We start from the raw sequence: 21,873 nt of genomic DNA on the forward strand, positions 1-21,873 counted from the left end.
GACGCCTCCCTGGGGAGGTTTTCTGGGCATGTCCCACCGGAAGGAGGCCCCGGGGAAGACCCAGGACACGCTGGAGGGACTATGTCTCTCGGCTGGCCTGGGAACGCCTCGGGGTCCCACCGGATGAGCTGGAGGAGGTGTCTGGGGCCAGGGAAGTCTGGGCATCTCTGCTAAAACTGCTGCCCCCGCGACCCGACCCCGGATAAGCAGTTGAAAATGGATGGATGGAATGGATATTTATATTTACACTTTTACATTATGTGTTATTTTCCTCAATGTACACAAACAATAAATCAAATAAATCTTCCTCACATTTATTCAAATCTAATATAATAAAGTAAAAATATGCTCTAACATTCTTGCATAGAAATACAATCTTATTTAATGAGATGTGTCGACAAGAAGTTTTGTGCTGTAACAAGAAAAAATGATGTGTTGAAGCACCAAGGCTTCGTGTTAAAGTAGAATAATAATAAAACCTTCAACTGGGCCGAAGTGTTTCCTCTCTGCTCCTGAACGTCTCATCTTAGCAGCTCAGGTGTCACAGACAAGTCTGATTTTCTTTTCCCAGGTTAGATATTTCTGACAGAACCTGAAGGCAGCAGACTTTTTCTCAGCCAGGTGTGTTTCTGCTGGGGGGGGCAGTCAGAGGGCAGTGCTGCCTTCAGGTCCTCACCCAACTCTTGTAAAACCATAGATGGAAGCTAAATTCCACCAAAACACATCTTCACATCCATGTTTTCTCAGGAGGGGGGAGCCGAAGTCAGGAGAGAACCTCTGGAACATCAAAACCACAGGAAGTTCCTTTACTTTGCCTGTTTTAACCAAGTGAGAGCGTGTTGTGAGAGAAAAGAATTAAAAGTTAAGGGAAGTCTGGCAATTTCTATTTTCTCTAGAGGGAGTCTGCAAGTTGACTTTTAACCATTTAATTAAATTTAAATGAGTACGCTGCCGCCTTGTGTGATTCCTATGAGCCGACTCCCAACATGTGAACCCCTGAAGGACCCTGAAAGCATCACGGTAGAAGAATGCAGCTGAGCGGAGCTGCAGGTCTGAACAGGTGAACTGAGGCTGCACAGACGTGAAAACGCCCTGATGTGATTTTAGACCAGTTAACCCCCCCTCACACCCTAAACCACAGGATTACTCAACATCTCAAGTCTCAACATGTAAAAAAAACCTTATTATTAACCATTTAGAGCGATGATCACATCAAACAGCTGGATCATAATAACTTCACCATCTGTGGAGCAAATGAACAGAATCATCACAATTTAACAAAAATTTTATTCTTTGCCAGATAAAAATGGTCACGGCTTCCAGGAGTCAAACAAAGAATTAAAAAAAAAAAAGAAACTAACAATGTACATTCTTTATATTTACAAATGCTCCTCCAGTGACACTTCACACAAGTTTAAAGATAAAGATGAAGCCGGAGCAGGTCTGCGTCAGGCTCTCCTCCTCGGCACCGTCATCTCCGGGCGGCCTTGCGGCTCTCCAGCAGCAGGACCACCAGCCGGCTCTTGAGCGTGGGCAGCTTGCTGCTGTAGTTCTGCTGCAGGACGGACGCCAGTCGGTCCCGGAGGCTCCGCAGGCTCGGCGGGGAGCCGCAGTCCGGCACGTTGAGCAGAGTGTGGAAGAACTCCTGCCACAAGTCGCTGTGGGGGTTCCTGTGGAGCACAGACACACTTTTAGTGGACCTACTGTGATCAGGTGCAGTTGTTGTTACATTTTATGGAGCTGCAAGTAATTTAGACACCAAAATATGTAAGAACGGGGTTAGTTGTTATCCTTATGTTATCCTTTAATGTCATGTGGACCCACAGTCCAGGTCTGTTTAAACTGTAGAAATATAATTCCAATCTGGATCAGAGAAACCTTTTGGAGGAGTTACCTTCTAAAAACACCGTTTGTCTTCCACACGCCGCCTTCGTTCGTCACTTGCATGTACGTCCCGAACAGCATGCAGTAGACGGTCCCTGCTATTCCAAAGTAATCCGTCTAAACACAGGACACGAGATCCAGTTTAAAATGTCTTCACTGGGGTTTTCACTGCCGTCTGGATTTACTGGTCGTTTCTCTCACCTGATAGTTCCACGGTTTCCCGCTGAGCATCTCGGTACACTGGAAGCCTGACGTCAGGCACTTGGTGGTGAAAGCGGTGCCTCCTGGGAAAACCTCCATGTCGATGCTCTGCCCGAGGTCGATGAGGACGAGGCCGTGGTCCACGTTCTCCGGCTCGAAGCACTTGTTCTCCAAGAACCTGGCAGACAGCGACATCAGACAGGTTTAAATGGGGGGGGCTCTGCAGTGAATACGTAGCGTGTAGAGCGGCGATGAGGCCGATCGGCACCTCTCTCCCAGCAAGAAGTTGTCGGGCTTGATGTCGGCGTGGATGACGCGGATGCTGTGCAGCTGCTCCACCATGTTCAGCACGCAGATGGTGAAGTAGATGACGAGAGGCTGAGGCATCACCTTGTCGCTCAGCATTTTGTAGATGTTCACTGCATTCTGGGAGGAGAGGAACATTTGGACATGAGACAGAGCTGATGTTCCCTTCATGCCCTTCAGAGAGTCTCTGAGGCGACACGTACCAGCAGGGTGCCGTAGTTGTGAAGCTCGCCGAGCAGCACGCTGCCGTTGTGGAAGAGGTGGGCGGAGCGGATGTTGCTGTACAGGTGACGGACGTCGGGCTGCAGCCGAGCGTCCAGCTGAGTGTTGATGTAAAACTCCCAGGGATTGGCCGGTTTCTGAACCTGCAGCGACAAACATGAGACGAGATTTTAAGTAATTTCTCTCTTTGACCGGATCCATATTCTCTCCAGGTCACATCAGGTGTTAAATGTGTCTCTTTCAGCATTTAGCTGCAGACACACATGAACACAAATGTTGCTGGTCTTTATCTACATTCGCCGCCGTGTTACCTTCAGGACCATCCTCTCTGAGGTCATGGGGTCAGTGGCCTGGTACACCGTGGCGAAGGCTCCTTCTCCGAGGACACAGTCGACTCGCAGCGACGCTTTTCCTGTCAGGAGGAAAATGTGTAAGTCAACAGTGTTTTTTCTGATGGGAATCAATAACTGACCAATAAGACTGTGGCTCAATAACTGCTGCACAGTTTGTTAAAGTCTAGCTTCAGGAAAATGACGAGCAGAGCGGTGGCAGCTGTTCTCCGTACCCATGCTGATGGTCTTCTTTGGGCTGATGTTGGGAACGTTGCACTGCCAGGTGATGCAGCGGGGGTGAGAGGTGAGCGGCGGCCTGAGCGCCGACAGCAGATTACAGATCAGTTCGCCGTCCCAGGGATCCGACAGCAGCTGCACCGCGCCCGTCTTGGCTGGCGTCGCTGCGTTCATGGACACGTCGGCGCTCTGCCTCGGCCCTCTGTCTGGACTCGACATGGGCTCGTCCTCGGCGCCGAACGGGCTCACGGGCGGGTCGGCGCAGAGCTGCGGCTGCTCTGGACTCATGGGGACGTCCAGGCTCTTGTCGGGGACGGCATCCCTTCTACAGAGGCGGCGAGGGCTCAGGAAGGCGTCCAGGTCCGGCTCAGCTGTGACCTCGGGGCTCGTGATGGCCAGCCAGTCGGGTCTGACGGCGCACTCCGGGCTCATGGGAACATCACAGGCCTGTTTCTGGACTCGCTCTGGGCTGGAGGGTTCTTCCAGCTCCTCCATGATCGTAAAAGGTTCGCTCTTGGGTCCGACCGAACCCTCTGGCTGCCGTGAGGTCAGAGAAGCCGCTTTGGAAGGCTGCTCGGGGCTCGTGTACACCTCCCAGCTGGGTGCCGAGGTCCTGGGGATGGAGGAGTCGGTGGGACACATGGTCTGGTCTCTGAAGGACAGCACGGTGGGAGGAGGGGGCTGCACCATGGTGACGGAGGAGGTGGTCAGACAGTGCTGGGCTGTGGAGAGACCTTCGCCCACGATGGTGCCCTGTCTGTCAGAGGAGGCAACGAGCTGACTGACGGCTGTTTCGTTAGCTGGACTCTGCTCCATGATGGGGCTGAAGGGGGGGAGAGGAAGAGGAAGAGGAGGGAGAGAACAAGTGTCACAGAGCTGAGGATGAGATTACAACACATGGACGGTGTCAAATTTAAGTTCCAGCTCTTTCAAGATACCCAACAGGTGCATTTCAAGAAAAGACACTATTCATTAGTCTCTGAACTAGTGGAAGATTATTAGAGTTCTGCTTACAAACAACTAATTAGATTTGTCAGGTCCTTTTACAGGAGACATGCAGAACTCACTTTTTAATGTCTCTTAGGTGCATATTTATGTAGAAAAGTGTCCCTAGAGATCCTTAAACTTTGAAATAAGACCATCTTCTCTCTGTCTCTGTTCATCTTCCAGTAAACGTGTGTGTGGCCGACGGTCCCGCTCACTGAAAACCTGAATCCATCCGCATGTAAACATATTCTAATAGGAGCCCTGAATGGTTTCTAAATCAGCTGATACCCTGAGGACCTGAGGATCGAGCAGCAGCAGACTGGTTACCTGAGTTTTTTCGTCTGACGTCTGACAAAAGCATCATCGTCAGCATCACCACCTTCACCGTTGTTCTCTTCAGGGAAAAAAAGCATTAGTTTTTAATTAATCATGATTAATAATAAGTGAACTGGAATAACTTGATGAACTTTGTGTGTGAGAACATCAGAGTCAAACCTGATCAAACCTAAACTCCCTGACCTGAGATCTCAGACTCTGGAGCATTTCTGTTGTCGGCCATCATTCTGTAACCAAAGCTCCTCAAATCTAAACTTTCCTGCATGTTTGTCTGACAAAAGGGTGCTAAAGACTACATGAGGAGGTGCAGTGTGTGGGTGCAGGTTGTGCACCTTGGTCCTGGTAGAAGTTGCCGCTGAGGGGCCTCTTGTGTGTGAACGGCGTGGAGACGAACTGAGCCAGCATGGCGAAGTCGGTGGTGCTGTTGGGACACGCGTCCAGAGAGTTGAGGGAGTTGTAGCGAGCGCCCCACATGGTGCTCTCGTCTGGCATCAGGTCTGGAGGAGTGTCCTGGTCGGCAAAACACATGGCGACAAACGTTAAAATAAAACTGAGATGCTTCGTTTGTCTCAAAACCAGAAACATTCAACTTCTTATAACACAAAAAACAAGACAGGCAGAATATTTTCACATCAGAGAACGTGGAACAATCAGTGGATCATCATACTGGTTGCTGTTTAGTTTCTGTTCTATTCTAAATCTCCACACCTCAATACTCACGTTAGGTTTGCTGGACACTGGGATCTCAGCCAGAGCTCGGACCGGTTTCAACTTCTCAACCACAGAGGCAGCAGCAACACTGAGAGAACAACAAGAGAACAGGAACGTCATTCACACGTGTGTCTTATTCCATCACAGAATCACAGCAAAGCATCAAATAAGTCAGAATACTAAAGATGTTTCTGCTGGATGGAAGTTAAACTCCAGATATCACCGTGCAGACTTTACAGGTTAGTTTTAGAGCAAATATCTAGGATCCGTATTTACCTGCCGTTCTCTTTGTCTGCGTTGTCCTCAAAGATGGTGAACGCTGTGGTCGGGGGCTTAGCCAAAGAGGAGACGGCACCTTCGAAACAAAGGAAATCAAAGGAGAATTTATTTGACAGGCTGAAAGCTGCAGGGAAACTAAAACCAGCAGTTTCAGAATCTATCTGCAAATATGTATCTTATAGACTGTTCTATAAATAAATTATAAATAAAAAATGGATTCCACTGCACATAACAATCAGTTAACATCTTCATCTGTGAGGCTGCAAATTTCAAATCATCTTTAGCCGCAGTTTCACATGTTCACCAGCACTGAAAGCAGGCGGGATGATGTTTCTAACTTAGAGGGCAACTTTGGTTCATTTCCTAATCTTGTCTCTTGACTGGTAGGTGCAAAAAGTTTTGGAATTAGTCCAGTAGATTTAACCACTGACAGGCTCAGAGTGTTATTCTAAGTGTGTGACAGCATCATGGAAAGGATCCCTACAGAGAGAGACCTGGAAGATCCTTTTGGTTTAACCACAAACAGCACACACACCAGACTACATTCACTAAAACAGGGGTTTTAGAGAACAGGACACAGGAGCTGCTGCTCTGCTGCTGCCTCCATCAGTCAGTGTTGTAATGAGTTAGTTTTGATTCAGACTAATTTGTGTAACACAGATAAACTGACCAACCGAAGCAGTGGTACCTTTTAGTGGACGTCCCTTAATCAGGTGTGCTCTCCCTACAGGATTTCGTTGCAGCCTGTTTCAATCTACAGGACAAGTACCAATACTTTTTGTACCTCAGTCATTTAGACACTAAAACATGTAAAAAAAATCATTATGAGCTCTTGTCCAACAAGTCATGATGTTAAGATGACTAATCAAGTTAATTCTAGTTGCTGATCTACAGCTCCAGAAGAAAGTCAGAATAAAACACCCGTTTACGACAGATTTACCATTTCTTGGGTGTCCGGGAGCAAAGTCCTTCTCAGCAGTGTGGAGCACCGATGTGTTGTTGAACGGGTCCTCTAGGAGGGTCGGGGCCTGGAACATGTCCATGATCACATCTGGAGACACGAAACCAGATTAAAGATGATTCACTGGGAGCACACGGCGAACCACAGGAAACCTAGAGTGGATAATAAAGAAGCACGGCCTGGTCGCTCACCCAGTGCCTCTCGTGTGTTGACGGTGGGTGACGGCAGCACCCTGGACGGGGTGGCCTGAACAAAGCCCAGTGAGGTGTTGGGAGTGATGTGAGACAGGTTGGCGGTGCTTCCCTGAGACACTGACGGACACACAGACAAAGAGACGGTTTGAAAACACCGACAGGAGGCTGGAGGGCGAGCGGGTGAACGGCTGGTTTACTTACTGTTGAGTCTCTCCTGGGGCTCCGGGGGCTCAGCGACAACCCTGAGAGGGAGAAGAACACAGAGTTTAGTGATTCTTAAAAAAGTGAGGTGAGCAGGAACAAACTGCAGCAGAGGTCTGTGAAGGCTTTTAAAGTAAGTGGCCTCATCGAGTTGTGTTACAGCTGCAGCAGCGTCCCGCCCTCTCGCTCTCCCCTCAGAGTTTAAAATCCTCTGCTCCAGAATTACACAGTAAAATCCAAACGCTCACGAGCCTGAAACCAACACTGGTGACCCGTGTGTAGAGCAGCAGGAGCAGAAGCTACTCACTGGTGTGCGGCGCTGAGCTCCAGCGGTCGGCGGTTCTCCGAGCCGCCCGGCTGAACATCGGCGTTCAGAGCAGAGACGCAGGCGGGTCTGTGGAGCGACAGGTTCATCTGCTCAAAGGCGACGGGCAGCTGGACCGACTGAGGGACCCAGGGACCCAGGGAGGTCTGGGCGGAGGCCGCCTGCTCTGTGTGCGCTGGAGCCGGAGCAGGATTTGGTAAATGGACGCTCCTGTCAGGCAGGGCGGAGGGACGCCAGGACGCCTCTGAGCTCAGAGGGAGTGAGTCAGCGGCCTCGGGGTCGTCCTGCTGTCGAGGGGGTTCGGGTGCGACGGCGGCCTCGTGGATGAACGCCGGCTCGTTGTGTAATCGCAGGCCGAGAGAGCGTCTGCTGCTCGGGCGGTTTGAGGGTCGAGGACGGCCAAAGGACTGCTGGGTAGGATGGGGGTTCAGGCCGGGGGCCGTTTCCACTACAGACAGCTGGAGCAGAGAAAACAAAGGATGGAGTTCAGATTCAGGTTTAATCCACTGAAAGACGTCGTGTTCCTCCTTCAAATGTTTAATGGGGTGTCATCTGGTTGCCATGACAGTCTCACCCCCTGTGATGGCGGCTGGCGGGTCAGACCTCCACAGGCTTCCAGGTCCTGGTTTATCTTCTCCAGCATATTTTTCAGGGTCAGGATGCGCTCCTCCTCCTCCTTCAGCCTGTTCTCCGCTTCACACACACACAACAACAACACGTTACAACAAAAATCACTTCATAAAAACACATCCTGTGAGTTTGGCCAATTCATTATTTTTCTCTCAGTATTTGTGGTTCGTTTTTAGCCCTGAATCATCTCAGAGAAGCTTTAGAAAACTCACCGATCTCCCTCTGCTCCTTCTCCTGCTTCTCCCGGAGCTTTCGGAAGTATTTTTCTGCTCGGACCTCCTCAAAGCAAAGCTCGGATCCTTCACAAACAAGCTCGTCCGTCATGTACGCCGACACAGTCTGAACGCCGGAGCCTTGGCTGGAGGGAATCGCCCCCGAAGTCTCCGAGCGAGAGACTCTGTGGAGGAAAGAGACCAGAGAATCATCATCACCTCCAGCTTCTAAAACACTGATTTATATATTGGACTTTAGTGCTGATAATAATAATAATAATAATAATTACACATTAGCACCACGTTGAATCTATTTAGCCTCATTTTTAAATCAGAATTGTCACTATTGTCACGTCAGTATGAATGAATTTATTAAACAGTAATGTATTGACAGTAACTTACGTTATGACGGTTTTATGCGTGGCCGGTTTGGGGGGACAGTCCACAGACGCCTGTGACAGATGACGGAGGTCATTAGTGGATCTAAAAGCAGACAGTGGGGTCATTAAGTGGAAATTCAGAGAAACACTCACCTTGTTCTGAGCCCCGGGCTCTCTGTGGGACGGCAGCTGGTTGGTTAAATGAGAGTTTTGCAAAGGATTCCGACTTCCTGCTTTAGAAAAAACAGAAAAATCAAACATTTAGCAGCTGACATGGTAACAAATTTAAACTTTTTAATAAACAAGCGAGTAAACCCACTCTTACCTGACGCTGGCGTCTGGCCTCTGGTTCTTATTTGAAACTGCCTGCAGATCAGATTTAGTTATTTTAGCACGTTGTAACTCATAAAAACCATCATAGAGGTAAATGAGGTGATTTGTAGCTGTAAATCTGTGTGCTGCTAATTTACAACTTCTATCGTCATCATTTGTACGTCGATGAGGGATTACTCAATGAATCTCCACCAATGTGTGTGTGTGTGGATTCTTTTGAGATCATTTTCCCACCTTTTCACACAGAAACGTTCACAAATGCAGGAAGCAGCATGTGACTGGTAAAACACAATGCACAAATAAACGCAGAGTGATTTAAATCTGTATCTGCGCCTTGAATTTACAACCCAGAGTTCATCTTTTGTATATAAACACAAACATCTGTACAAATGCACTTTGATATTTCACTCAAATGTGTCGATGTGCACAGTGTAACATCATCCACAGTCCTGAGAGACTGTTACAAGCCCACAGATATCCTCCTACGTGTGAACAAGCTGGTTGAAGCTAGATTAACACACCCTGGTCAAAATAATCTCTTTGTTTCCCCTTGATGGCGTTAAAATGAGCACAGACGGTGTGGTTCTGAGACTCTGAACAGAATCTAGACAGATGAAAACCCAAACTGCAGTTTAAGACATTTCCCCTTGGCAGCAGCTCTGTGCTTGTACCTGTATGTCAGACTTCTTTGCTGTTACCTGTGCTCATTGAGAATGGTGTCGGCTGGCTGGGCTCCGTTCTCCGCCGCTCTCAGGTACACGGCATCAGCCTGTTCGTTCATCCCCTTCTGTTCAAACTGCTGTGCCCAGGCCACGTAGAGGGCGGCAGTCCTGGTGCCGATGCCTTTGCTGTAGATGTGGCTGTACAGCGCAATGGGGTCTGAATAGTAACTCGCCTGCAAGACAGAGTTACAATGAAGAAATGCTCATGTAAGACTTGGCCCTGGTTGTGCGACTACTTTGTAATAATGCAAAGTTTTAGTGCCACGTACACATCTGATGCAGTAGTTCACATATCTGATGTCGTTCGCGTATCGCTCGACATTCAAAAATCTCTGTACGAGATTGTCAAACACCAGCGACATCCCGCTGCCTCCATCTGCAGGTACTCTTTGCTCCAGGTACTCCACAAACCTGCGAGCATGTACAGGGACATGTGCATTAGTCCTGCCAGCTGTCAGACATGCTTCTGTTGGACAAACAGTAAATACTAACAAAGGAATGAAAATATCTGGAAAGAAATCACAGATATTTCTCTTTCTTTTTATTTTTTTATATTGTAAACTAGTCTTATGTTTTATTATTCTATTTTAGATTGTAATTATTTTACATTTTCATATAATGTTTCCTTTTTTACTATTGTTTTTGTGCCTTAAGTGTTGTCTGTCTGTCTGTCTTGTCTGTCTGTCTGTCTGTCTGTCTGTCTGTTCTGCTGCCATGACAAAGTAATTTCCTGTGAAGGATCAATAAAGGAACTGATACTATATGTGAGGAACACTTACAGTCATAGCACAAAACAAGCAATAAATATCATAATAATAGTTATATAGCTATATTACACCACTCTGAGCTCTGTATAACCTGTGTATCTTGAAACAGTGGATTTATTAGATGAATGGAGCAGATCAGCTGTAATGTGGATGAGGAACAACAGCTAATTCTGATTTAGACCAGTTAGATCACTCACTTGTCCCACGGATCCAGTGGGTCGTCTCCTGTATATGAGCTCAAACTGCTTTCAAAGCACCTGAGAGAATAAGAACACGCAAAGTTAATAATCTTTATAAATTACTTATAATCCAGCCATACATTCTTAGCGCTAATGCTAACCGCTAGCATGGAGTTACTGTTAAAGTAACGTTAGCTGGCGCTGACTTACTGTAAACAATTGGCAATATCCATTTCGCATTGAGTTTAAAAAAAAGTCCTGAAAAAGTAAATAAACTCCAGTGTTGTTTCCGACCAAACTATCGATCTATCTGTCACTTATTAGTTGTCTTTACTGATCAGTCGGCTAACTTTGCACCGTTACGTTTGTTTCTATCCGCTGAGAAGCTGCTGTTCCTTCTGCATTTGAAATTTCGCGCTCAGCCAATAGCAACGCGAGTAGTGGAGGCCACGCCCACATTGTGTGACGCAAAAAAAAAAAGTGTAGTAAAGATAAAATTTTGGAGGAGGAGATTTGGTTAATCAATTTATTTCTTAGAAATCTAAATAAAATACCTACATAATAAAATCAAATATTTACCACAAAATAATCCACTTGTTTATTTAATTTCCGGTTTCAATGGGACAGTTTCCGTTTTATGTTTTCAAAATAAAAGCCCCTTTTGTAGAGAAAATTCAATTTTTACTGAAGACGAACGAATGTGCAATGTTTGATTTACACCTGTAGTCTATAGAAAAAAATTGCTAATACAGATTATGTACAGGGGTGTGTCGACAATACAGTAAAAGGTCGTTATTGCCAGTGAAGACCAGAGACTGTGTGAGTGAAGATGTATATGAAAAGCAGCAACCCACAGGCTAAAATTCGCCTTCGGCCAGGTAAGGTTAACACATGGCGGTAGAATGAGTTACCGGAAGCATTTTTTATTGTTAAAAAGTGTGAAGGTTGATTTATATTTGTGATCAATTCTGTCACCGGACCGGATGTGTGTAAACTGAGCAGCCCGCGAGAAGACGGTTGAGAAACCCCGTAGATACAGGCGAGAAGCAGAGCTCGCGACGTTACGCGGCCGCCATTTTGTTTCACCGGGAGTAAAGAAACCAACCTGAAAAGCGCCGGCGTGAATATTTTCCTTTATTTGAAGCACCTTCAACACGGCGGATCGGTATCGGGCACCCAAGATTAGAGTTGCATGGTATGTACGCACGGGTCCGACCGCTGTAGGACGGAAACGCGCTGTGTTTTGTGGCAGAGTCGGTGCTCCGTGCTCACTGGTGTTATGGCCAGCGCTAGCTTACAGGGCTGCTCGCTTGCACGGCTAACCGGCATTTTGAAAAACGGGCCCGCTTTGATTGACGGCCGGTGAAACAGATGTGTTGCGCATGGCTCAGGTGCGCCAAATGAATATACGAATAAACACCATGAAGTAGTTTGTTTGAGTTTTATTTTTAACGCAATCCACGTTCAGTTTTCAACTCCACGCGCGCGGCGAAGACGGGGGGCCCGTGATCCACACGAGCCAGCGAAGCTAGCTAGCTAACAGAGGCGTGGTGGGTGTTTAAAAACCCGCTGGGTGTAGTATTGGAGTATTATTTTACGTAGTGGTAGTTTGGTGATCTGCACTCGTCTTTTTTTAGTGAGTATCGGTCGTTAAAGTTGGTCAAACGTCTGATCCAAACGTTTCACTTTCGTGCCGTGGTCCCCGCAGTAGCATCTCTTAACGTTACAGTTTGTCAACGCTGTCCGGTGTCGATGGCGCCAAACCGGACACTTAATCTGCTGTTTCAGTCTCTCTTGTAACCACTGCGGTCTTGTTGGTAACTCTGCAACAACCCCATGTGCACAGATGTCTGGAGACATGGCCACAGATCATGTAAACGGGAACGGTACGGAGGAGCCAATGGACACTACGGCGGCGGTGACCCAGTCGGAACACTTCCCAGCTTTACTGGAGGCTGGTTTACCTCAGAAAGTTGCTGAGAAGCTAGATGAACTTTACGTAGCAGGTAAGCAAACTCTCACGCTGTGTTGTAACTTTGGTTTTGGTCTGCACCTGCTTTGAGATGCACATAAGGGCACCAACACGTTGTTCAAAACAGAGCTGATGGGAGGCATGTAATCAAGGACACTCTAGTCTTATTTATAATGTACCTTTTGTTTTCTTTAAAGGATAAATCTGACAACATCCTGTAGTTCTCTTAATGTCAACAAACCATAACACGACTAGAACCAACTCTAGAAGTGATTTATATGTGTCTAAAGCCGGGCATATCTTCTTCCTCAGAGCCACAGAGCTCCATTGTTGCCCCAAAGCTATGAAAAAACACACCAGTGAGCCGCACTGTTGCGCTGACATATTCCTTCATTACCCCGAGAACACACACTGTGGTTTGTTTTGATTTGGTCCCACACACACCTTCCTGCTGCCAGAAACCCTCACTAGAGCCAACTGTGGATTTAATCCGCTGCTGAAAATAAATACGCTGTTAACTCTAGCCTCAGCATTAACTACAAATTAAAGTGTGCTGACCTTTCAGGGAAAAACACTACAAAAACTGTGAGCTGTCATTAAATGCTTATTAACGGGGTTGGAGCTGGCACAGATGGGGAAGGGAGGTCAAAGTATCGAGTGGCGGACAAACATATTGTTGGATTTGTTTACAGTAAGTAGAATATAGAATATCACCAGACTGACCCTTTAGTATTGATCGCTCAAAACAACAGTGACCTGGGAAATGAAACCCCACTGCAGTCAGTTCCTCTGTAGTATAATCAGATAATAACTACAGATAGTTAAAGGTTGTTAAACTAATCAGTTGAGGAGCAGGGTTACATGGGTTTCGCAGCGTGCATCTCTTCTTCAGTGACACAAGATCATGTAGATGTTACCTAGCGTTCAGATCCCTCTGTAGATGAAGTCACGAGGGACAGATTCCCCCACCGAAATCAATAAAATAGTTCCCATTCTGTGTCATAACAGTACCCCCCTTTGCTCGTAAGCCAACAAGTTGCTTCAGGTTTCAGCCCAAGTGTTGTCATGCTGTTATGTATAGAAAGCGGGCTGAATGGGTAAAAGGATGGGTGAGGCCATACGGGGTTTAAGGAAGGTAGAGACGGCCTGCTGGTACTGTGGTGCACACAGAAACAAAAGAGCAGCTGCCAGGCTGCAGCAGGTGAATTGTCCTCTTTGAGTTATCCAGAGAACGACCTTGAAATGGCTGTAAACTGAAACGGTGGTGGTTAACAGAAAAAGGTGTTTTGCTGAAGTGTTTTGCAGGACGGTTTTAATGTAATGTTGGGCTCACTCCGACCTTTGGTGCTGACGGTTTCGGTTGTGCCAGCTGATTTTTGCTTCATGTCCCGGAGTTTAATTGTACTGAAACTTGGCACTGTGTGGGATTGTAAGATATCAGCAAACTTTAAAATGAATCTTGGGCATAATCGGAGCCTTCAGCTACCGTTTTCTTCGGCTCCCTCTGGTACAGACGAATTATTATTATTAATAAGCCTCTATTGTGCAACTGCTTCAAGCTGCATGAGTCACACATTCTCTGCTGCTAACCTGCTCAGATGATCACGTTTGTCCTTTTTTTTTTTTTTTTTTTACACCATATTGGCATCTTTTTCTTGTGTTTATCAGGACTAGTAGCACATAGTGACCTAGACGAAAGGGCTATTGAAGCTTTGAAAGAATTCAATGAGGAGGGAGCCCTGCAAGTGCTGGTCCAGTTCAAAGAGAGTGATCTGTCACATGTGCAAGTAAGTTTAATCATCTGAACGACTGAGGGCTCTGTGGGAAAATGCTGTTTCTGGACAGCCTGTGTTCTGTATTATCACTTTAGAAATGTGTTTTTATTTGTGCTGTCCCATCACCCAGCATGGAAAGTAACTGTCAAAGTTTCTAACCCGGCTTTTCTCTCCTCCAGAACAAAAGTGCCTTTCTGTGTGGGGTAATGAAGACTTACAGGCAGAGGGAGAAACAAGGGACTAAAGTTTCAGATTCCACGAAAGGACCAGATGAGGCTAAAATCAAAGAACTCTTGGACAGAACCAACTACACACTTGACGTAACAACAGGCCAGAGAAAGTATGGCGGACCCCCACCTGAGGAGGTGTACTCAGGCCCCCAACCCACCGTTGGAACAGAGGTACGCTTTGTCGGGTTGTGTTACGAAGTGTGAGCCACTTATCCAGGATCTTTTTAAAGAAAAACAGTGCTGGAATTTTTTCACTTCTCGTCCTGATACTTTTCCTACACATCGAGCAGTACGGGCAGACTGCCTCCTGGGATCTTACTCTGAAATATTATGCGCGCTGCTTCAGATGTTGCTGAAAACTAAATGTTTGCTAATGGATTAGTGGACTGCATAAGTTGGTACGAAGGGAATTGTTTTTCCTTTAGTTCAATACATGTGGGCTGAACCCGTTTGTTCCCGTGAGCTCTAAAGTCTTCAGTCAATATATAAGAAGCCACTCTAGAGTTAAATCCTAAAACGCCCGAAGCCATTGCTATTTCCTCATACTTCTAGGGTAGAAAAGATCACATCTTTTTGTGGCTCTGTCGATTTCCTCCTGCTGAACTGTCTGTGAATGTTTCTGTTTTGTGTTCCTTCCAAGATATTTGTGGGGAAGATTCCCCGCGACTTGTTCGAAGATGAGCTGGTTCCTCTCTTTGAGAAGGCAGGGCCTATCTGGGACCTCCGGCTAATGATGGACCCCCTGAGCGGCCTGAACAGGGGCTACGCCTTCGTCACGTTCTGCACTAAAGAAGCAGCCCAGGAGGCGGTGAAGCTGGTAGGTTTGTTGGGGGTGGGGACATGCTTCACTCACAGTAAACCACAAGTTTAGAATGCAAACAAAATAATCAGCATGCAGATGAAAACTTCCCTCTGTGTTCTTTAGATTTAGAGTTTTAGATTTGCTGTGAAAAAGTTGGAGGCAGCCGAACTCTTTGGATTTGTCGCCGTCATACAAATGGTCGATGTGTTTTGGTTTCTTTTTACAGTGTAATAATCATGAGATTCGCCCCGGCAAACACATCGGGGTGTGTATATCTGTTGCCAACAACAGGCTATTCGTTGGCTCCATTCCCAAGAGTAAAACAAAGGAGCAGATTGTTGAAGAGTTCGCAAAAGTCACAGGTAAGAAACGCCCTGCTGCTGCTGCGTTGACATTAATCTCTGATAGGGCTGCATCTTCAGATTGTTTTTGTTACTGATTTCATCTGGTCTGTAAGAAATGTCCATCACAATATCCTGGAGCCGAGAGTGAGCTCATCAAATGTCTTAGTTTGTCCCACAAAATGTCCAAAACCCCAAATATTTATTCTATTACAAGAGGAGCACGTTTTAGATTTTTTATGTAAATGATTTGTCAATTATCAAACTAGTTTCTGATGAGTTTTCTGTCTGTCAACTAATTGTTGCAGCACTGATCTTCTTTTTAAAATGAAGAATACAGAAATGCTAAATAGAAAGCTGATGATCCAAACATTTTGATGAAATGATTTAAACAAAATATAAGAAATACAGGTATCTAATATAAATAATAATAAAATAGATTTTAGCATCAGAGGAATGAACACATCTTAGGTAGAGGCTACATTTTACAGATCTGTAAAACAGCAGTGTGTTGGTTTTTTGTTTGTAATTGTTAATGGAGCCATGCACAGACATTCAGGTTGAACGTCTTGTTTCTCCGTTTGCTCTCAGAGGGTCTCAGTGATGTCATACTGTACCACCAACCCGACGACAAAAAGAAGAACCGAGGTTTCTGCTTCCTGGAGTACGAAGACCACAAAACGGCGGCTCAGGCTCGCCGCCGGCTAATGAGCGGCAAGGTGAAGGTTTGGGGCAACGTGGTGACGGTAGAGTGGGCCGACCCCATCGAAGACCCCGACCCAGAGGTCATGGCCAAGGTCAGTTTGTGTTAAAGCAGGGATGGTGATCCCACAGTGTTGAGATGTGTCCACACGCTTTGCTGACGTGAGTTCTGACCTCTTCTGTCCGTTTTCCAGGTGAAGGTTTTATTTGTGAGGAACCTTGCCAATGGTGTCACAGAGGAGATCCTGGAGAAGTCTTTTAGTGAGTTTGGAACGCTGGAGCGGGTGAAGAAGCTCAAAGACTACGCTTTCATCCACTTTGAGGAGCGGGACGGTGCAGTGAAGGTACCGACCTCCTGTAGTTCGCTGTTCAGGGCTTCCACAGGTGCTGGAAATCCTTGGAAGTGCTTGATTTTTAATGTAGTGTTCTTTATGATTTGAAAAGTCCAATTACATAATAAACTGTGACTCAGCTCACTTTTTGGATGAAGAAATCAAAAAAGTGAGAGAGCCAAATTCAACTGATTATACTTAATTTACCACAACTGTGAGGTGCTGGAAAACCTTGAAAATGCACCTGGAATGTGCTGGAAAAGTGCTTGAATTAGATTTTTGCACAGGTGTTGAACCCTGTTGTGCAGTTTTTCCACATTATCAATATGAGGTATCAGATGCTGCAGTTTCTCTGCTCGAATATCGATTATAAATTGATTGTCAAAAGACGAGCAGAGATGTTGACGTGTGTGTGGCTGTTTTTCTCAGGCGTTGGAAGAAATGAACGGGAAGGAGCTGGAGGGAGAGCCGATTGAGATTGTTTTTGCCAAACCACCAGATCAGAAGAGGAAGGAGCGTAAAGCCCAGAGACAAGCGGCTAAAACACAAATGTAAGGAACGTCTCCGCAGCTCTGGTCTGATGTTTAAGCCGATCAGACGCCGTTTTCTGAGGCCGTGCTCACTGTGTTGTTGTCTGCTCTTGTTCCTCGCCTTCTTTTGCACTCTTCAGGTACGATGACTATTACTACTACCCTCCCCCTCCCCATATGCCTCCTCCTGTCCGAGGCCGGGGCAGAGGTGGCAACCGGGGCGGCTACGCCTACCCCCCCGACTACTACGGTTACGAGGACTACTATGACTACTACAGCTATGACTATCACAACTACCGCGGCGGCTACGACGACCCCTACTACGGGTACGACGACTTCCAGGCACCAGGACGGGGGCGGGGCGGCAACAGGGGCTCCCGGGGCGGATCCTCTCCGGCCAGAGGACGCGGCGGCGCCGGGGCACCCAGGGGCAGGGCCAACTTCTCCCAGCGTGGCGGACCCGGACCAGGCCGTGGCGGGCGGGGAGCAAGAGGAGGCGTGCAGCCGAGAGGGCGAGGAGGGGTACGTGGTGCTCGGGGTGGCCGCGGTGGAAATGTAGGAGGAAAGCGCAAAGCTGATGGGTACAACCAGCCAGATTCCAAGCGTCGCCAGACCAATAATCAGAACTGGGGCTCTCAACCCATTGCTCAGCAACCGCTCCAAGGTGGTGATCATTCTGGTAACTATTCCGGTTACAAATCCGACAACCAGGAATTTTATCAGGATTCTTTTGGGCAACAGTGGAAGTAAACCAGTAGGGCTTTGATAACAAAATACGTGTTTGTTTTTGTTTTTGTCTTTTTATTTAGAGACTTGATCTGATTGGCCCTCAATCCCATACGGTTGCCTGCGTTTTTTTTCCTCAAAATTGGTGACATCTGGCAAGATATCTTTTTGTACATATTTTAATAATCCGCTTGGACTCAAACAGTAGTCACACTCCCACCTGTTTCTGGCGAACTGGTTTTATTATTTTTATTTTTTCCCTTTTTTTTTTTTGTTTTTTTTTCCTTTTTTAAAAAAAAAAAAAAAAGATGGTCGTTTAAAAGATTTTCCATAACAACGTTTGAAAAAAATTTTTAGATGAAAATATGTGCTCGAGCTGTCTATTTGGCTATAGCTTTATGTATGTTTTTAGAGATTCTGGTTTCCATGTTTTAAGTAGCTAACAGCAACAAAGCATATGTCTCCTAAACATGTATTTAAAACAAATGAAAATACAATTTGTATTGTCACAAAGTAATGCGTGTCTTGTTATTGAAAAGAGAAAAAAAAAAAAGGACCGTCGTAGTCCTATTTTTTGGCTTTACATTTTGGCTTGTATTCTTTGCTGTTTGTCTGCTTTAATAAACATACACGCACACGTGTACAAAACTTCAAATTGTGTTGCAAATTCATGTTTCGGCAAATTCTCTCTTCAAATTGCCTTCAAATTTTAAGGCTCCTTGTGGAAGAAAATGGACTAAAGGTTTGCCAATGTTGGCCACATGCTACAGTGTCACCTTGCATGCCATCAAATTCCAAATCACCTACTTCTATAGTCGGCATCTCTCAAGTGCTCTGTATGTGTAGTGACATACTCCATCCTTATGAGTTCCTCATGTCCAAAAACGTAAATGTCTCACAAATTGGTGTCCGAAATTCACTGTCAGTGTAGCATCAACAGTGAGCCCCACCTCCTACAAGCCTGTCATACAAGCCCCCCACCCCCCCTTTTATTACTCGTGGGGGGGGAGGAGGAGGATAAAAGCACAATTTGATTTCGTAATTTCAAAGTGAAGCTTTTCCTTGTCCCAGAAGGATCTACCTAGCTGTTGAAGGCCTGGATACTAATCTTGCATGTTTATCTGGAGGTTTGATGTCGTGCTGTTGTGAGAGATAACTGCCGTGCATGACTCGCTTGTAGTGTTTTCCTTCTGTTTGCTCTTAGAGATATAATGGCTGCTGTTAACCCCTCCCTTCCTCCCTCTTCCTCCCTTCTCCTCCTCTTCCTCCTCCTCCTCTCTGCCTGTCTGTGTCCACCTGCTGCGCCTCAAAACAGTTTTAACTTTATTGATCCAAACCAGGCCGACGTTAAGGCATCGACATGTGCATGTTAAATCAGAGGGAATGCTTTGTCTTCTAATGTTCATGTTTTCTCCCTCTACACGTGTGTGTTTATATGTGCTGAGTGTGTGTGTGTGTGTGTGTGTGTGTGTGTGTGTGTGTGAGTGTGAGGGACACAGCAGTAGATGTGTGTGTTTAGATGTAACATGATGCTGTTTTCCATTCTCTAATTGCTTCCTTTTGTTACCTGACTAGCAGGGAAAAGGGGTCGAGGCCGGTCCTGATGTGTCGCTATGAAGACTGACCAGCGTGTGGCGTCTCACACTGCAGGCTGCCAGTGGATGGGAATGGTAAGGTCACCTGACTCAGTGGTCCAATGGTATTCCAGCCTTTTTAAGGAGCAGATCTCCTGAAGCTGCCACGATCGAAGATAATCAGAGGAGCAAACCTTGAGCTTGCTTTTTTCTTTATTTTTTTTATTTTTAAGAGTTGACTTTTTAAGTTTATCACCACCCTCGCCCCCTCCCCTGCCCCTGCCCCTGCACTCCCCAGTCCCAAATACGCCATTTGAGACTTACTGAGCAGGAGTTCACGATGGACATCCTTCTGGAAAAGTCTTTGCACTTTTTTTTTCCTTTAAGTTTGGAGTGGTTTAGTGGAACTTTGATGCTAATTTTTGTTTCTTTGAGTTCTTTAAACTACATCTTTCTGATGGACTAGACGTGATAATCTACGATTATCTGAGGTAGCGCTGAGGCGGGATCACTCGCTGTTGAAGGTCGGGCATTCCAGGAAAAATGGGTCTTTTAAGAACTTAAGCCACCGAGGGTCCGTTAACTACCTCAGTTTCGAGGACTCGCCTGCTCTGCCCCGTCTTGTACTTGAGTAAACCGAGGCAGGGTTCGACCCTCCCGCCCCAGAAACCCCTTCCCCTTCCCCGTCCCCGTCCCTGCCCTGCCCTGCCCTGCCCTGCCCTGCTCCACCTCAGAGATATGCACAGTCAACAACAGAGCACTCAATGAATTTTAGTTCTCAGCTGAAACTTGACGTAGGCTACAGCTGCTGTAGGCGTGTTAGCTGGTCCTCCTGAAATGAGCCTGAACAAGCCTCGCTGTCTTGATAAATGAGCTGAGTGATGATGTAGTTTACAGACAAAAACTGTTCTATGACTGTAATTTCTCTTTGTAAAACCTTCAAGGGTAGCTTCAGTGTTTTTAACCCTGGGCCCTGTGACTGGTGGATACAAAAGGTTTGGGAACCGGTCCAGCAGATCGCCTCAAGATTAGTTCAGATCATTGTTAACATTAAGGAGAGGATCCCCACAGAGAGCTGTCATATCGCTCTCTTCAAACACACCAGACCCCATTGGCAAAAACTGCAATTTTACTTTGCAGAACACAGGAGCAGCTGGTGTACCACTGCCTGCATCGGTTAGTTTGTTGTGTTCCTGTTTGACTTTGGTGTTTTAAAGGGATCATTCAGATCCAGCACAGTATTTGTGTAACACAAACAAACTAACTGATCGAAACAGCAGCAGAGCAGCAGCTCCTGAGTCCTGTTCTCTAAAATCCCTGTTTTAGTGAATGTAGTCTGGTGTGTGTGCTGTTTGTGGTTAAACCAAAAGGATCTTCCAGGTCTCTCTCTGTAGGGATCCTTTCCATGATGCTGTCACACACTTAGAATAACACTCTGAGCCTGTCAGTGGCTAAAACAAGCACTTTTAGTGGACCTGATCCAAGTAGGTCCACTAACAGTGGCGGCTGTCAGCTAAAGCGAGCTCTTGGATCGATTCCAACACTTTTAGTACCTACCAGTCGTTTAGACACCAGGCCAAGTACAAACAGGGTCCATGTTGAATGTAAAAACACCAAAGTTGCCCTTTAAATGCCTGGAAACAGTCATCCTTTGTCTTCCACAGTGGGAAAACTTGTCTTATTTTTTGTTTCTGTGTTGAACCCATCGGTGTAAGGGTGTTTGCAAAGTGATGTCTCAGGCCGTCTGCTCTGCACAAACATCCGCGTCGGTCTTTAACGCGAACGACCGCTGACATCCAACAACGCTGCCTTTTTATTCAGAGGCTCCGAGCTGGTCTGGAAGAACGAGAGTTCATTTCCAGGTCCTGAAAACTTTAGGAATCGAACTAAACATGGCATTGAAAAGGCTTTCATTGCAAACGCATGAGTATACATTTCACTTTGTACGTCACTGTAGACTGATTATCATGCCATATATGTAGTTGTGACAAATTCTCTGTAGAGTAAACTGGTGTAGCGTCATGTCTTTTCACTATCAGTGTACACATTATACTGGAAGTCAAAATGTTAAGAATTAAAGGAGCAAATCCATCCTGACATGTTTAAATTGGAGCGGAAGGAGGATTTGGGGATTTTAGCCCACAACAATAAATATTCACCTTCATTTTATTCTGTATTTTTCTTCTTGTCAACAAATTTAATGAAAACCCAAAAGCCAACATCATGTTAGTCTCTCAGCTCTCTTCTGAAGCTATTTTTTTAAACCTGGTCCCTAATTTCACCTATTCTGGTGTCTGAATGACTGTTAAGTGCTAAAAGTGTTGGAATTGGTCCAGTATATCACCTCAGCCAGCAGCCACCAAACAAAGCCGTAATCCTTTGGGGCAACTGCACCAGTTTTAGCCACTGACAGGCTCAGAGTGTTATTCTAAGTGTGTGACAGCATCATGGAAAGGATCCCTACAGAGAGAGACCTGGAAGATCCTTTTG

General features: G+C 46.2%; 2 protein-coding genes across 4 annotated transcripts; one reads left to right on the forward strand and one right to left on the reverse strand.

Moving 5' to 3' along the window:
* Positions 1-1,270: 1,270 nt before the first annotated feature.
* Positions 1,271-10,783, reverse strand: bub1 (BUB1 mitotic checkpoint serine/threonine kinase). 2 transcript variants are annotated; one of them, XM_070849212.1, is made up of 24 exons: positions 10,610-10,783; positions 10,418-10,477; positions 9,723-9,864; positions 9,430-9,626; positions 8,724-8,764; positions 8,552-8,628; positions 8,421-8,470; positions 8,019-8,203; positions 7,751-7,869; positions 7,159-7,634; positions 6,852-6,892; positions 6,648-6,767; positions 6,436-6,546; positions 5,493-5,571; positions 5,226-5,304; positions 4,838-5,015; positions 4,497-4,563; positions 3,179-4,005; positions 2,925-3,025; positions 2,595-2,756; positions 2,354-2,511; positions 2,086-2,263; positions 1,895-2,001; positions 1,271-1,670 (listed from the first exon to the last, which is right to left on the reverse strand). In XM_070849212.1, exons 1-24 carry the CDS (start codon positions 10,630-10,632, stop codon positions 1,472-1,474), a joined length of 3,777 nt encoding a protein of 1,258 aa, XP_070705313.1. In that variant the 5' UTR covers positions 10,633-10,783; the 3' UTR covers positions 1,271-1,471. The 2 variants fall into 2 exon arrangements, with proteins under 2 accessions (XP_070705313.1, XP_070705312.1); XM_070849211.1 differs by having other exon boundaries at positions 8,552-8,631.
* A 689-nt stretch (positions 10,784-11,472) lies between these two features.
* syncrip (synaptotagmin binding, cytoplasmic RNA interacting protein) lies at positions 11,473-19,602 on the forward strand. Of its 2 annotated transcripts, XM_070849348.1 has the most exons (11): positions 11,473-11,594; positions 12,246-12,405; positions 14,040-14,158; positions 14,326-14,547; positions 15,017-15,193; positions 15,405-15,540; positions 16,111-16,316; positions 16,416-16,565; positions 16,983-17,104; positions 17,224-17,605; positions 19,385-19,602. In XM_070849348.1, the coding sequence occupies exons 1-11, from the start codon at positions 11,592-11,594 to the stop codon at positions 19,424-19,426; spliced, it is 1,719 nt and encodes a 572-aa protein (XP_070705449.1). In that variant the 5' UTR covers positions 11,473-11,591; the 3' UTR covers positions 19,427-19,602. The 2 variants fall into 2 exon arrangements, with proteins under 2 accessions (XP_070705449.1, XP_070705448.1); XM_070849347.1 differs by lacking the exon at positions 19,385-19,602 and having other exon boundaries at positions 17,224-18,525.
* The last annotated feature ends 2,271 nt before the right edge of the window (positions 19,603-21,873 follow it).

Source organism: Pempheris klunzingeri, chromosome 18, assembly GCF_042242105.1.
Source record: "Pempheris klunzingeri isolate RE-2024b chromosome 18, fPemKlu1.hap1, whole genome shotgun sequence".
Lineage (NCBI taxonomy): Eukaryota > Metazoa > Chordata > Actinopteri > Acropomatiformes > Pempheridae > Pempheris > Pempheris klunzingeri.

Bases quoted from the DNA above. Each gene is read 5' to 3' on its own strand.
- bub1 (XM_070849211.1), bottom strand. From the start codon at position 10,632: ATGGATATTGCCAATTGTTTACA. The intron at 8,471-8,551 runs GTGAGTGTTTCT...CATCTGTCACAG, and splicing joins AGCCCGGGGCTCAGAACAAG to GCGTCTGTGGACTGTCCCCC. The intron at 2,757-2,924 runs GTAACACGGCGG...TTGTCGCTGCAG, and splicing joins CAGAGAGGATGGTCCTGAAG to GTTCAGAAACCGGCCAATCC.
- syncrip (XM_070849347.1), top strand. The intron at 14,159-14,325 runs GTAAGTTTAATC...TCTCTCCTCCAG, and splicing joins GTGATCTGTCACATGTGCAA to AACAAAAGTGCCTTTCTGTG. The intron at 16,317-16,415 runs GTCAGTTTGTGT...TCCGTTTTCCAG, and splicing joins ACCCAGAGGTCATGGCCAAG to GTGAAGGTTTTATTTGTGAG.